The sequence below is a fragment of the Leptodactylus fuscus genome, chromosome 8 (assembly GCF_031893055.1).
Source record: "Leptodactylus fuscus isolate aLepFus1 chromosome 8, aLepFus1.hap2, whole genome shotgun sequence".
Classification (NCBI taxonomy): Eukaryota; Metazoa; Chordata; class Amphibia; order Anura; family Leptodactylidae; genus Leptodactylus; species Leptodactylus fuscus.
The window spans coordinates 53,466,962-53,482,102 of NC_134272.1; the positions used below are offsets into that span (position 1 = coordinate 53,466,962).

The window sequence follows — 15,141 nt, forward strand, 5'->3', positions numbered from 1 at the left end:
TCTAAGTACTTGCCTTTGTCTTTACTTATTATCTAAGTGATCTGTATACAAGCAGTGTCAGTTTACAAAGAACTCTATGGAGAGGGGAGGGTGGAGGAATGTGAGATGGAAATCACTCTGACAACGGTAGTTCTGTAGTTTGCCTCATCTGCCAGGAGAAAGCTGGATTGTATTCATGAAAATCCAGCTTTTCATACCATCTTCCCTATAATGAAGAATGTTTTTAGGAGCTCTCCTCTTCCTCCCCTCTATAGACATCCATTGTACAGACAGAAGGAGAAAAATAAAGAAACAAACCCTTTTCTTTAATGAAGTTTATTACAAAGTTTGTCACCTTCACTTGCAAAAGTTTAACTTTCATCTTAAAGCTAAAGTAAACATCTTAGTTTATAGATAAATTTGCAGTCTTATAATCTAATTTACAAGAGTATGTAAGGAGCAGCTCAAATATACCATTTCACCTACTGGAACTGAAAATAAAGAGTTGGAGTAAGGACTCATGCACACAACTGTCAGTGTGCTAGTCCATTGACCCATTCATTTCTATGGGCCCCATACAACTATGTATTTCACGTGTATGGGGCTAATGAGAAAAATTCAGGACAGGTCCTATTCTTGTCTGGTCATTGGTCCTTGCTCACTGACTTCAATGAATGGGGCCGTGGAGGCACAGGGTGGATCGCAACTCATCTATATGCTATTCAATCACAGTGTGGCGACACACACACCGTTACGTATAGGTCACCTAAATTCAGAAGAAGGGATACAACTGGAGAGTCGGAGAAACTTATATGGGAATGTACAGGGTCACCAGAAACCATGTCTTACACTGTAATCCTGAGGAACATTTACACTGTGGTTTTCAAGATAAATAAAAACGTCTTTCGAGAACAACATTTGCACAGTTTCCTACTTAAAATAAATCAATACTTTGGTATTTAACCAAAAAGCTTTACAAAATGTGCAAGTTTGTTATCTCATCCTGCCCAGTGTTATTTCAAGTGGACAGAATCAAAGTCACGCTGTCTTTATGGGCTGGGCAGTTATCTAATAAACACTGACAGGGTCCAAGAGCAACACGTCGGACACTAACCCTTTGTATGGTGCTTGCGTGGATCTCCTATACCCGTTCTCAGGTTGGCTGCGCTAATTTACGAGGAAGCAGTTAAACCTACTTCTCTGAGCCAAAGACACGCTATGAAGTCAAAAACATTTAGTTCACGCATAACTCAAATAGTGGCCTCCATAATCATTTCAGCACTCAGTAGCCCAGCAGGAGGGAAAATTTATCACCATACAAATGCACCACTCAGCTTCTGCATGCTTCCCCTCCACCTCACCAACGGCAAATAAACGTGCAGCTAAGGGACTTCCGACAGCTGAAAATCATAGACCCAAGGCACCTCCTGGACAGATTGGCCTCTAAATCTATGCACAACTCCACAGGAAACTAGGCCTGTCTATGGAGGATTTTTTTATTTATTCTTTTTAAATTAGTACTATAAATTAACCCACGCAAGTGTAGAAACCATCTAGAGACTTCAACACGGAAAAAAAAAACCCACACACACTTCATTCCTTGCTTAAGAAGAAAAAGAATTACAGCTCGGACAACAGGATCAAGTTTTTATATCATTTGTAAGACAAAATTATTTTTTCTTTGACATGGTCACACGCCCAAAGAGACCATCACTCAGCTTCTCATGAGGTCTGCATGGCATACCTGTCTAGTTATCCAGAGATAAATCTCCAATTATACGTCATGTGTAACTAGGTAGATGCAGTACAGGACAGCAAGGCGAGAACTGCCATCTCAGGGTCTCATTGGTGGCCATTAATGTTATTGGGACGGTGCCAAGTCTGGTGCCAACACAGGATATTATTCCTTCGCAATATGAAAAGTTTACAGAAATACTTTATATTCATCTCGAGACTGTGGTAAGTGACTTACTTGTTAAAGAATGGGGTGATGACATCAGACTGCACAGTAACATGAGTTTGTGGTGGACTCAAAAATGTACCTAGTGGTAGAAGAAAAGAAACAAAAAAAAAAAAGATTTAAGTTTAATTTAATGTGTAAACCCACTACCAGTACAGGTTTATAAAAGCCCAGAAAATCACCTAGATAATCTGCCATGGTAATGAAGCACAGTCCTGTTATGTAGGCATCATATCCAGCTTCATGAAGTTGTCCTGCGCCAGTGTCATAACTTGGAAAACCTTCAGCACTCTCTGAAGAAGGGACAGAAAGTTATAAGAAATGTATGACTCCGGTAGGATAGAATTGCTGAATTGTGTCAAATGTTTGCCTTATTTACGATCATGTACCCAAAATTGTATCTTCACATAAAGTCGCATATAATGTAGATTTTTATTAAAGAATAAATTCTCCCCTTATACCAGTTACTCTTAGAGATATTGGCATGTTGGCTGGATATAAGACAGTATTCCGATTGGTTTTGTCCTTGAGGATCAAGAGTGGGGGGGAGGGGGTCAGAGTAATGTGAATGACTGGTAGTGTATAACTGAGTAGCGCAAGCGGCTTCCATTTTTAGTTCTACTCTGTCTTCAGTTATTGCGTTGCACTTTTGTTGGAACCTTTATGACTACTGAATTATTTTTTTTTTTTGCTTTATTCTTATTAGTTTCCCAAATGCACAATTAAAAGCAAGTTTATAATAGTCTTCCTTAGAACATTCTCCCTTTCACTGATGTAGAATCTGTGCAGCTCCTCCTAGCTGGCTGTCCTGCTGCTTTTCATATAGATCAATGATTCTAGTTGCATTAACTCTCCATTCACTCCCTACTCTGTATATTTTCATAAATCAATGCAGAGTGCATACGAAAAGAAACTCTAATATACTTTATCACAGAAAACAGTCTTCAATTATTTGCCTTATTTGACTAGAAAGGCACACCAAAGAAAGGGGAATTAATCCATCCTGCACATGATAGGGCCAGTTTTACCGGTGGGGCAGGGGGGTTTAGGAACACCAAAAGTTTGCTTTAACTTTAGAAAATTGTGACGTCTATAATTATGTAATGTATAAAAAAACATGGTTATCCTTTAAAGCTGAATGCTAGATATAGTTGCTTATGCTTGAAACTGCTATAATGTTAAATGATAAGATGGCGCCTGTATCCAAGATGGGTACAATAAAAACAAACGCTACTATGACCTTAGTCATTTAAAAAATTCAAGGGCTGCAGCGAGAGAGATTGAAGTTAACATTGCAACATCTGTAGCAGCAGGTATGTGACGTAGGTTGTAAACAGCAGACCAGAGTGTGGAGATGTGGGAAAGCATACAATATTCTGAGGAGGGTAGACCACACGTGTACTAAAGATGAGGAGGTGAAAACACAGTTTGCAGATACAGGCTGTGTATCTGTGTACAGAGCGAGAAAGAAAAGAGCATCCAATGCATGGGAATAGAGCAGAAATACAAACTTGTCTGAGATAGAATACCATTTCTCATGGTCTAAAGGAGGAAATATCAGTAGAGGGATAAAGCATACACAAGACCCAATGAAGGCAGCAGTGCCCTGACACGGAGACCAAACATTCAGCAAGTATTACTGGGACAGATATGATAAGTGAAAAGGATGTGTATAGCCTTATACTGGAATAACTGGCTGTCGTAGGGTTAAATCAGACCCACCACACAAACCAGTGAAATTGAAATGATTCATTCCTTATCTACAAGCGCATAACAGACCCAACCAATGGCTCCACCACTGCAGACACTACGGGGCATGAATCAAGTCAGTGACATCATAATTATTAAAACGAAGCCACAGGCAGACCGCTATGACTAGTCCTCAAGCAGTACATTGGCTCTTGGCTTCTGGGTCTAGATCAAAAGGCTCTGCAGAGGTAAAAGTAACTGCTTGTAAATAAGACTTAGAATATAAGGTTTGTAGAATCTGCTCATGTTTCAGACTTGTTATTGCAGATCTGTCACTGTTAATCTATGCAACAGCAGTATATTACAACTACAGATCTATGGTCCTGATGGCCAAAACTGCATCTAGTGGTCGAAGGCTGGCGCTGCTTTTCTAAGAAGGACACTGAAAGAATACAGCAAATGCAGAGTTCTGAATCCCACGAGGAAAGTGCTCTCCCCACCACGCAAGGCTGCTGTGTATAGGTGAATGAATAGCAACACTTGCCAGTCACTATACACGTAGGGCAAGGGGAGGATGAAGAAGTCTTCTCATCAATAATACACTGAACCTTTAAATCCAGCCATTGGCATAGCCGGGGGCCTTTGGTGGTGGAGGACAAAAGATAATTAGTGGCATTATGACAAGCAGGGAGTCATTTATATATGGGATATTAGGAGGCATTATGAATACTGACGGGGGAGGTTATTTATATAAGGGCCACTAGGGGGCATCATTTATATAGGGTATTTATGAATATAAGAGGGTGGTTATTTATATAAGGGGACTTAGGGGTGTAGTATTGTAGTATTTATGTCAGGGGCATAATATGAGAGTTCAATTAAAATAAATTAAGGTGGCACTTTGGCTTTATTAAGGCTACAACCCCATAAAGTGGGCCTCCGCAAAAACCACAGCAGTAACACATTGAGGTTTTAACCGCAATGCTTTTCACAGGTCGTCTGTAGTGGTTTCCTCTGTGGATTTTCTTCCATTATACCTATAAGGAAACCACCTGCGTAATTGACAGCGATTTCCAAAACCAATGTATTTGGGGAAAAAAAGGTTTTGGATATCGCATTGTGTCTACTGCACATATTTTTATGCAATGTGTGGATGGGATTCACAACAGCCCCATCCACTTTGCAGAATTGTAAAACAATGCGTTTTTGCCACATGGGGCCTGGTCTTAAGGAGTTTACAGCTCATCTTTGTTTATAATCTGTGCTCAGAATAGATTAATAAGAGAAGTGACTCCACGCTGATCAGCTGTATGAAGGGGCTATGGCACCTGGTTATATCACACGCTGTTTATAGTGACCGTGTGATATAACTACAGTCTTGTCACATAGACGTGTATAGGACAAGGATGTAGTTACATTACATGGCCGCTATGAGACGTAAGACACTATGTACACAGAGAATGGGTCACAAGACTTACACAGGTACCACGGCTCATTCAAAAAGCTGATTCTGGGGGTCCCGGGTATCAGTACCACACTAATTTTTTTTTTTTACCTTTTAATCAGGAAATACCTGGGACATTATTAATAAGCAGAGAGTATATTTACAGAAAGTATATAGGGAAGTTAAAGATGCACTTTGGGGTATTATTCATTATGGGTGGTTAGATTATATATTTTATAATTGGGGTAGCATTAGGATGGGTGTGTGGTTAAAGGACAACGTGCCAGGAAAAGTAAGGAGCCAAGGATGCCTGTGTTGTAAACTATACAGAGATTGAAAAGAGTGGTCACGGAGGTCCAGATGGAAGAGAAGGGAAACAGGAACGATTAGTCAGACATCACCAGCAAGTCAGCAAATGAGCAAATGTTACTGCGCTGTATTCACCAAAATGGTCTGCAGAGCCCTGTGTAGAGCAGATATATATACTACTGTACAGTCAACATATGGTGATATACCGGTATACCCAAGTTGGGGGCCCAATTGGACATGTTTGCGACCCCCGTACTGGACCCCTGTTTACACCTCTGAATCCAGTGTATTCTATAAGCAGTCTCACCAAACGGTACACATACATTGATCTGAATGAAGAGATGCCCTTTTCTTTTAGGCCTGCTGAAAACGACCATGTGAGTTGACAGCAATGACCATACAATGGATGGTACAGAAGAATTTCACTCAACAAGTTTCACTACTCAGTTGCTTAGGGATCAGAACACTATGAACATGTTAGAACTTTTGAGAGAGACAATATTTTAAGCTAAAAACATAAAACCTGCATCGGCTATATCCATAATCTCTGAAAGTACCATACGCACACGCACACACACACACACACACACACCTTACTAAAAATGGCCAACTAAGTGTTTTAAAACCATAAAATATTGCCAAAGCGTTTGAGAACATCCTTCCCTCTAAGAAAACACCACTGATATCCTATAAATATCCTTAATGGTTTTCTAAAGCCCTGCTGAGCACAGATATTGAAAATGCTGTTTATTCACAGAAGCCAGTTACTGATTTTAATAGATAGTTGACAGAAGCCAACTGGTTCTTGAATTCTTACCAACGTTAGGAGGTTTGAAAGGAGCCATTTGTAATCTCTTTTCCAGTTCGGCAAGGACAGTGTGTGAAATAATTGCCTAGGAGCATATAATGGAGACCGAACAATTAATGCCAGATGTACATTGTGCTTTAGCTAAACCACAATCAACAACGCTGCCACCATGTGGCTAGAAAACGCATGACAACTCATAAGAGGGAAAAACGCGATTAGAAAATAATGCACACAACATAACACCTATAAAGAGTGTCAGAAAAAATATAATTAATGCTAAATAAAAATGAAATATTTTTCAGTAGGTTTAGAGTACCACATGAAGATACAGTTGGCAGTACTAGGAAGTATTAACAAGAGATACCAGTCCATTCAGCCAAAAAGACTAGGCAATCTAATTGGGAGCTAAAAGGCATTTTTATGAGTCGGGGGAGAAAAAATAAAAATAAAAAAAATAAATCCAGCCCATAACATGAAAGGTAACGCTACATTCATATTTTCTGGGCCATCAGAACACAAGAAGAACGGAAAATGGACCAATAAAGGTTTTCCAGGAGAAACTGTACCCAGTGGGAGAGTGGTCACATTTTATGCCTGTAGAGTGGCGATAGCTTCAGATTTGGGTAGTCCATAAGTACAAAATCATATCTATCTTTATATATTTCAAGTGTGCACAGACATTCATAGGGCCTTCCAAAAAACGGCATCCATTAGAGGTGTGCATGCAATTGTCCGGCCTACTGACAACTCCAGTTTTGGTTCAGACATCAGTAACACATTCTAAAGATAGGTCATTCAGAAGCTTGGACAGGCCCTTGAAATAATGTCTTCCATCTTGTGTTCACATAAGCAGCGATAAGACAAGGCTATAAGAGAAAGAATTCGTCTACTACCTTAAAGGGTTGTGTCGATGCCATAAGCTTAGTGTCCAGCACTCTGGAGGGGAAAAAAAACATAAACCCCATAAAAACGGTGCAATATAGATTAATAGATCGCTTTTTCTATAGATATACACATACATATATTACATGCACATCCATACAGAACAAACAATAGCACTGCATGTAGTAAATTTTACCTTGGGAAAACACAGTTTGTCAGTCTTTTAAACTCTTCCATGTCCTAGATAAGAAAAACGAAGATACTGAGTACATAAAAAAAAAAAAAAAAAAAAAACACATTACATAGACCACAGCCATGTATAAACCAGAATGCAGTGTGGACCAGTTCTGCTGGAGTGTCCTGCAATTTTCTGTTGTAAGGACTAGACAAATATAGATCACTTATTTATAAGATAGGTCACCCAGGGGCGTAACTACCGGGGTAGCAGCTGCCACAGGGCCTGGGATATTAGGGGCTGGCGACAGCAGCTACCGCTGCGTTTTTTTTTTCTTAATAGGCCTGGGTCTTTGGCGTCGGTCGGGAAGGGGGACTGTCAATAGTTCGCCATGGGGCCTGCCATTCCTAGTTACGCCATTGGGGTTACCAATGTTTGATAATTGGGATCAGATACCCAAAATCCCCAACTACGACAGCCATTCCCTCTTTGCCAACACTGGTTATTTTAGCACCAAGCCTACACAAAAAAGTAGCGGCATCTGTGTAAAGAGGACGTAGCACTTAAAGGAGTTGTGCTTCTACTTCACTGTGCTGATCAGAGAGGGTTCTACATATCTGACCCTCTCAGAGCACCCCTTTAAATGTAAGGAATGTAATTATGTAATTACATTGATACCTTTATAAAAAGAGGTTAAGATTATAAAGTAGAAAAATTCTTACTTCAGGTAACTGACAATAGAACTGGTTTATAGTGTGCATAACGTCCAACATCATGTTGTGTCCAATCACAAGTTTACCCTGAAAAATAAGCAAACATTTTAATAAAAAAAATTAGTAAACTATAAAAGGTTGAATATGTCATCAAGGAAGCCTGGCAGAAAAATTAACTTTGCCTGTAGATCTGGATTATTTTTTTCTTTTTTTTTTTTTGCTCTTTTGCTCAACATCACATCACATCTAAAAGAGATTAAGGCCAGGACCCCATGAGCCGGAATCGCTGCAGGAAAAAAAAAAATCGCAGCGTTTTACAGTACAGGAAAAGTGGATAGGATTCATGCAAAACCCATGCCCACTTCGCAGTAAAAAGCGACGTGCGGACACACTGCGATTTCCAAAACTGGCAAGGTTTTGGAAATCGCAGCATGTCAATTATATCTTTGGAAACAAAGCCGGCTTTCTCATAGATACAATGATAAAGTCCAGAGGAAAACTGTGAGCTTTGTGTTCAAAGCACTGAGGGAAGAACCGCGAAGCATTCCCACCGTGGTTTTTACTGCGACACCTTTAGCGCTGCGTATCGTCCCGTGGGGCCTTAGCCTAAAAGGGTTATCTGACTTAAAATATGAATAAAGAACCTCACAATTCAAGCTGTGTTCACAGATTCCGTCACAGTGCCCAACTGAAAATTAGCATAATATGCTGAACTATAAAATTGTTACTTTTTTATTTTAATTTTTTTTTTAAATCTGTGCACTTCCCCATTGTTCTGGTTGGCGATACTAGTATGAACCAAGTATCACAAGACCTCCAGAAGTCACTACTGAGACCAGTCAGACATGTGACGTTTGTGTATAGGTCACTGCTAAGGCCTATGATCCAAAGCATTGGTCACGTGAACATGATAATTCATTATCGATACTGCCAGGGCTGGGGTAGGTTGGCATTAATAAAAAAGGAAAACAAACGCCATTTATAGCCGAGATTACGTTTGAGTCTATTGTCCCCTTTAACCACTTGAGTACCGGGCCAATTTGTGGTCCAGGGCCAGACACATTTTAGGATTTTTTTGTATGTGTGGTATTGAGAGCTGTAACAATTTTATTATTTGGATTATTCAACTAATTTTTGTGTCTTTTTTCGGGGACACATAGGACTTTATTTTTATGTTTTTATCTTTGCAAGGGTTTGAATTTATTTATTTTTTTTATATCCAGGAAAATACCAAAAGAGGAGGGAAAGAGTCTCAGTTGTTTTTTGTTTTTTTTAATATTTAATAACAAAGTGCTACTACAAAAAAAAAAAAAAAAAAACTTTAGAAAAAATAGTTTTTCATCTCCATTACGGTAATTTTTATTTTACAGTCCTATGAAAAAGTTTGGGCACCCCTATTAATCTTAATCATTTTTAGTTCTAAATATTTTGGTGTTTGCAACAGCCATTTCAGTTTGATATATCTAATAACTGATGGACACAGTAATATTTCAGGATTGAAATGAGGTTTATTGTACTAACAGAAAATGCGCAATATGCATTAAACCAAAATTTGACCGGTGCAAAAATATGGGCACCTCAACAGAAAAGTGACATTAATATTTAGTACATCCTCCTTTTGCAAAGATAACAGCCTCTAGTCGCTTCCTGTAGCTTTTAATCAGTTCCTGGATCCTGGATGAAGGTATTTTGGACCATTTCCTTCTACAAAACAATTCAAGTTCAGTTAAGTTTGATGGTCGCCGAACATGGACAGCCCGCTCTCAAATGATCTGAAAACAAAGATTGTTCAACATAGTTGTTCAGGGGAAGGATACAAAACGTTGTCTCAGAGATTTAACCTGTCAGTTTCCACTGTGAGGAACATAGTAAGGAAATGGAAGACCACAGGGACAGTTCTTGTTAAGCCCAGAAGTGGCAGGCCAAGAAAAATATCAGAAAGGCAGAGAAGAAGAATGGTGAGAACAGTCAGGGACAATCCACAGACCACCTCCAAAGAGCTGCAGCATCATCTTGCTGCAGATGGTGTCACTGTGCATCGGTCAACTATACAGCGCACTTTGCACAAATAGAAGCTGTATGGGAGAGTGATGAGAAAGAAGCCGTTTCTGCACGTACGCCACAAATAGAGTTGCCTGAGGTATGAAAAAGCACATTTGGACAAGGCAGCTTCATTTTGGAAACAAAAATTGAGTTGTTTGGTTATAAAAAAAAGGCGTTATGCATGGCGTCCAAAAAGAAACAGCATTCCAAGAAAAACACATGCTACCCACTGTAAAATTTGGTGGAGGTTCCATCATGCTTTGGGGCTGTGTGGCCAATGCCGGCATCGGGAATCTTGTTAAAGTTGAGAGTCGCATGGATTCCACTCAGTATCAGCAGATTCTTGAGAATAATGTTCAAGAATCAGTGACGAAGTTGAAGTTACGCCGGGGATGGATATTTCAGCAAGACAATGATCCAAAACACCGCTCCAAATCCTCAGGCATTCATGCAGAGGAACAATTACAATGTTCTGGAATGGCCATCCCAGTCCCCAGACCTGAATATCATTGAACATCTGTGGGATGATTTGAAGTGGGCTGTCCATGCTCGGCGACCATCTAACTTAACTGAACTTGAATTGTTTGTCCAAAATACCTTTATCCAGGATCCAGGAACTGATTAAAAGCTACAGGAAGCGACTAGAGGCTGTTATCTTTGCAAAAGGAGGATCTACTAAATATTAATGTCACTTTTCTGTTGAGGTGCCCATACTTTTGCAACGGTCAAATTTTGGTTTAATGCATATTGCACATTTTCTGTTAGTACAATAAACCTAATTTCAATCCTGAAATATTACTGTGTCCATCAGTTATTAGATATATCAAACTGAAATGGCTGTTGCAAATACCAAAATATTTAGAACTAAAAATGATTAAGATTAATAGGGGTGCCCAAACTTTTTCATAGGACTGTATATGGTGTCCTCGGGGTAGGGATATAACAGTTAATAACTGTGTTTTATTGTGAATCATGTGACTCACTGATCGCTGGGTACACAGCGATCGAGAAGGCAGGGAAGGTAATAAACCTTCCCTGCTTTCTCTCTAGGAGCTCCACCTGAAGTTACAGCCGGCTCCCAGTATCAGTTGCTGCACCATATCGTGCAGCTGCTGAATTCTGCCTGGACATACCGGTACGTCCTTGCAGAACAAGGTAGCCTCCTTCTGGACGTAAAAACGCAATGGGTGGTCCGGAAGTGCTTAAGACAGATACAAATGGTCTAAACTGCCAAAAGGGTTGTACCGGATTAGACAAAAGGCTGCTTTCTGGCAAACACAATAAATAAAATGCACAGCACCTGTGCATACATTATGTCTGCTATTGCAGATCAGCAATAATCACTTCAGAAGGAATTGACCTGTAATATCAGAAACCACCTGCAGACAAGTGTTGTGCTGCTTTTGGGAGAAAGTAACAATGTTCTAATTGTGTTTCACAAGTCTAGATATACCTGCAATCATGTATCTAAAAGCAAAGTAGGTCAAAGACTTTGTCCATGGAGCTTACAGAAGCAGTGAGCAGTCTACTCCATCATTTGTTAACTCCCTAGACATTTAAAGGGGCAGAGTGCAAAGATCTGACACAAGACATTCATCCTGCTGTGTCGTTTGTTGGATCAACCACTTTAAATTAAAAATGAAAAGAAAATAGACCGTCAACAGTTATGAGCTGTAGATCAATGAAAGCATTGTCTGTATGTAGGCCAAGAGAAAGCACAAGGACAGTCTGTTAAAAACAGATCCAGCTCATTACAGCTTGTAGACATACCAGGGCGCCAGGTGTATGTGCGGAAATGTTACAGGCAGGTTTGACAAGTTTACCACATGGCTATTTCAGCTCTAGAGGGGATACCATTACATTGGCAATATCTCTAATAATAGACAAAAGTTTATCACATACACATTAAGTCTCCGTTCTCACGGAGTAACGCACCGCTCATTTAGACACGTATACACATGTCAAAGCGCAGCGCTTAAAAACAGATTCCAGATTTCAACGGGTGCCGGCTTACACATTGAAATCAATGGGTTACAAAGCCTCCCATTGATCTCCATGTGTTACGCGCATAAGCCGGCACCCATTGATATCAATAGGATCTTTTTTGAAGCACCACGCTCTGACACGTGTATACGTGTCTAAATGAGCAGCGCGTTACTCCATGAGAACGGAGCCTAATACTTACAGAGGATGAAACCGCTTGTATAACTCTAGAAAACCCCACAGCGTCATTCAGCTCTTCCTGCAGTAAGACAATAGAAAATACATAGTGCTGTTACTAAATGCCCACCACAATGGGATTAGATGTAATTACTAGATAAATAACTAAAACCAAACTTAACCGCTAATGACGATTGGTAATAACTTATTGGCTACAGACTTTATTAAAGGCAGAACTAAAATTCAAAACTTATAGGACTTTAAACCATAAAAGACATCTTAGCCATAAACTCAAGACTTAATATCAAATCTGTCCACTCATTTCATGAGCAACTAACCCCTTCTAATATGGCCATGACAACAAATACAAAAAAAAATAAAAAAAATATATATTATAAATAACACATTTTCCTGACCCCCAGCAACCATTCAAAACATGTTAATGGGTCAAAAGGGAAAACCTTCTGAGACCCTGCAACAATCGGACCCAGGAACAGCCAATCACAGCCAGTCACTGGGACCAAAACATCTGTCCAACTACCAGCAGAGCACAGAACTATCCCACCATTTAAAATTACTTCTGGAAGGTGACCTAAAGGACTTCAATAAGCCCATGGGTTACCTTCCTGAACGTCCCCGGGTCCCCCATAAATACCATACTTTCCACCCAGCAGATACATTGCAGCTATACCTGTTCTTTGGCTTTTTTCTGTAGTTCTTTTGTCTTCCGCTCATCGTCATCTACCTTGGTAATAACCATGTGCCTTTCATTCTGGAATACAGAATGTATACAAAACATAGAGCAGCATGCAAGTATAGCTTAAAACATAAATCTGGCAAATCTGCCATACGTCCATTACAAAACACAAAAAGCTGTACCAACGGCTTGTTAAACACATACAAATAGAAAAGGCTTTATTATACAGACCTGTAGTATTGCACCTATAGCAGTGATGGCGAACCTTTTTGAGACCGAGTGCCCAAACTGCAACCCAAAACCCAATAAATTATAGCGGAGTGCCAACATGGCAATTTAACCTTAAAACTCTGTGGATCCACAATTGCGGACAATTATGGACCCACAAATTACAGTCGTATGACTGGGGCTTTACAGAGCTTGTACTGAAAGGTAAAGGTCTCTGCATTTTTTTCTTTTGAACAATTAATGTTCACTACTTACATCGCACAGGATCCGTTTTATAGTGACCGTGCAATGTAATTACAGCCTGTACTAATATCACGTCAGCTATAAAACAGATACTGTGTTATATAAGTAGTGAAGGGACCCCACACAGTACAATCTGCCCAACAGTGGCCCTCACACACAGTACAATCTGCCCTGCAGTGGCCTCCACACACAATACAATCTGCCCCGCAGTGGCCTCCACACACAGTACCATCAGCCTCGCAGTGGGCCCCCACACACAGTACAATCTACCCCGCAGTGGCCTCCACACACCGTACAATCTGCCCCGCATTGGCCCCCACACACAGTACCATCAGCATCGCAGTGGCCCACACACACAGTACAATCTACCCCGCAGTGGCCTCCACACAGGATTATACTCTACAGTAGACCCCTCACCACACATCACGAAATGGTCCACAGAAGCCCCCTCCCACACAGCAACAAATGGTCCACAGTAGCCCCTCCCACACAGCATCAAATGGTCCACAGTAGCCCCCTAGCACACAGCATCAAATGGTCCACAGTAGCCCCCTCCCACACAGCATCAAATAGTCCACAGTAGCCCCCTCCCACACAGCATCAAGTGGTCCACAGTAGCCCCCTCCTCAGACAGTACACAAACATAAATATACTTACCTGAAGAGCTGCTGGGCGTCCTCTCTTCTGTTCACTGCGCGCACTGATGACTTATGTCATCACACCCGCGCAGGTGCAGAAGTCACAGTCTGTAGTCAGTGTAGGCCGCGCATTTGCACAACCAGCAGAAGGCAGCGATCGCTCACTAACGGGGAATCCTGTACTGGATTCCCCGTTAGTGAACGATCAGGGCGACTGCTCGCGTGCCGGCATAGAGGGCTCTGCGTGCCTTCTCTGGCACGCGTGCCATAGGTTCGCCATCACTGACCTATAGAAATGACTGATTTCATTTATTGCTAATGCATAAAGAATCCTGTGATATCTCAAGAAAATAACAGGGACTACAAACACTGCAGTACAGGATCACCGTACACTGGGTATGTCAATTAAAGGGGTTTTCCATGACCTACCTATTGAAGACCTACACCAAGGATAGTTCATCAGCATCTGAGCTGTGGGGTTCCCAGGTGTTTGACTCCCATCATTCATGGCCCCTTTGCAGCTCAACTCTATTCAAGTGAATGGGGCCAAAGTGCAACACCAAGCACAGTACCTATCAAATGTACAGCGCTGCACTTACTAATCAGTGAAGAGGCCACGGTGCTCATTCGTAAAGTTGATGGTGTTGGGAGCCCACTGAATAGATAAGTTATCAATATGTCCTGTAAAACCCCTTTAAGAAAACAAGCAAGAAGGTTTTCACATTTAAAGGGTTTTTGGTGCTTTTAAAGGGGACCTTGTGAAAGTGAAGTTTTGTATGCCATAAGAATGCAGACAGAAGGCTAATTCGGCACACTCTGCTTTTCCAGTATGTGCCCTGGAGGAGGAGAGATCAGTGCTGTTAGTTTTGACGTGGATATCTTCCTACTGTTAGAAGGGCGTTCCTTTTAGCTCAGCGTCATCACTGGGTTGTGAGGAGTGCCCCTCTGATAGTACTTTAACAGACTTGTACTGTCAGAGGAGGCATTCCTTACTGCCCAGAGATGACGCTGAGCTATGGAGGAACACCCTCCTGACAACAGGGAGAGATCAGTATTGAAACTAACAGAAATGGTATCTCCTCCCCGAGGGAACATAACAGGAAAACAGACAGTGTATTGACTTTCTAGTGGTATATAAAATCGCATATGCATGAGGACATGAAAGGTCCTCTT

At 40.9% G+C, this 15,141-nt stretch overlaps 1 protein-coding gene across 1 annotated transcript in view; it reads right to left on the reverse strand.

Moving 5' to 3' along the window:
* The window catches only part of PARN (poly(A)-specific ribonuclease), a 69,891-nt gene that overhangs the window by 42,163 nt on the left and 12,587 nt on the right, over positions 1–15,141 (reverse strand). Inside the window, exons 11-18 of the mRNA XM_075285784.1 lie at positions 12,854–12,934; positions 12,188–12,244; positions 7,969–8,046; positions 7,268–7,311; positions 7,083–7,125; positions 6,199–6,274; positions 2,122–2,232; positions 1,952–2,021 (exon numbers count right to left, since the gene is read on the reverse strand). Of these exons, the coding sequence (XP_075141885.1) occupies positions 1,952–2,021; positions 2,122–2,232; positions 6,199–6,274; positions 7,083–7,125; positions 7,268–7,311; positions 7,969–8,046; positions 12,188–12,244; positions 12,854–12,934 (560 nt within the window). The remainder of the gene's footprint in view (positions 1–1,951; positions 2,022–2,121; positions 2,233–6,198; positions 6,275–7,082; positions 7,126–7,267; positions 7,312–7,968; positions 8,047–12,187; positions 12,245–12,853; positions 12,935–15,141) is intronic.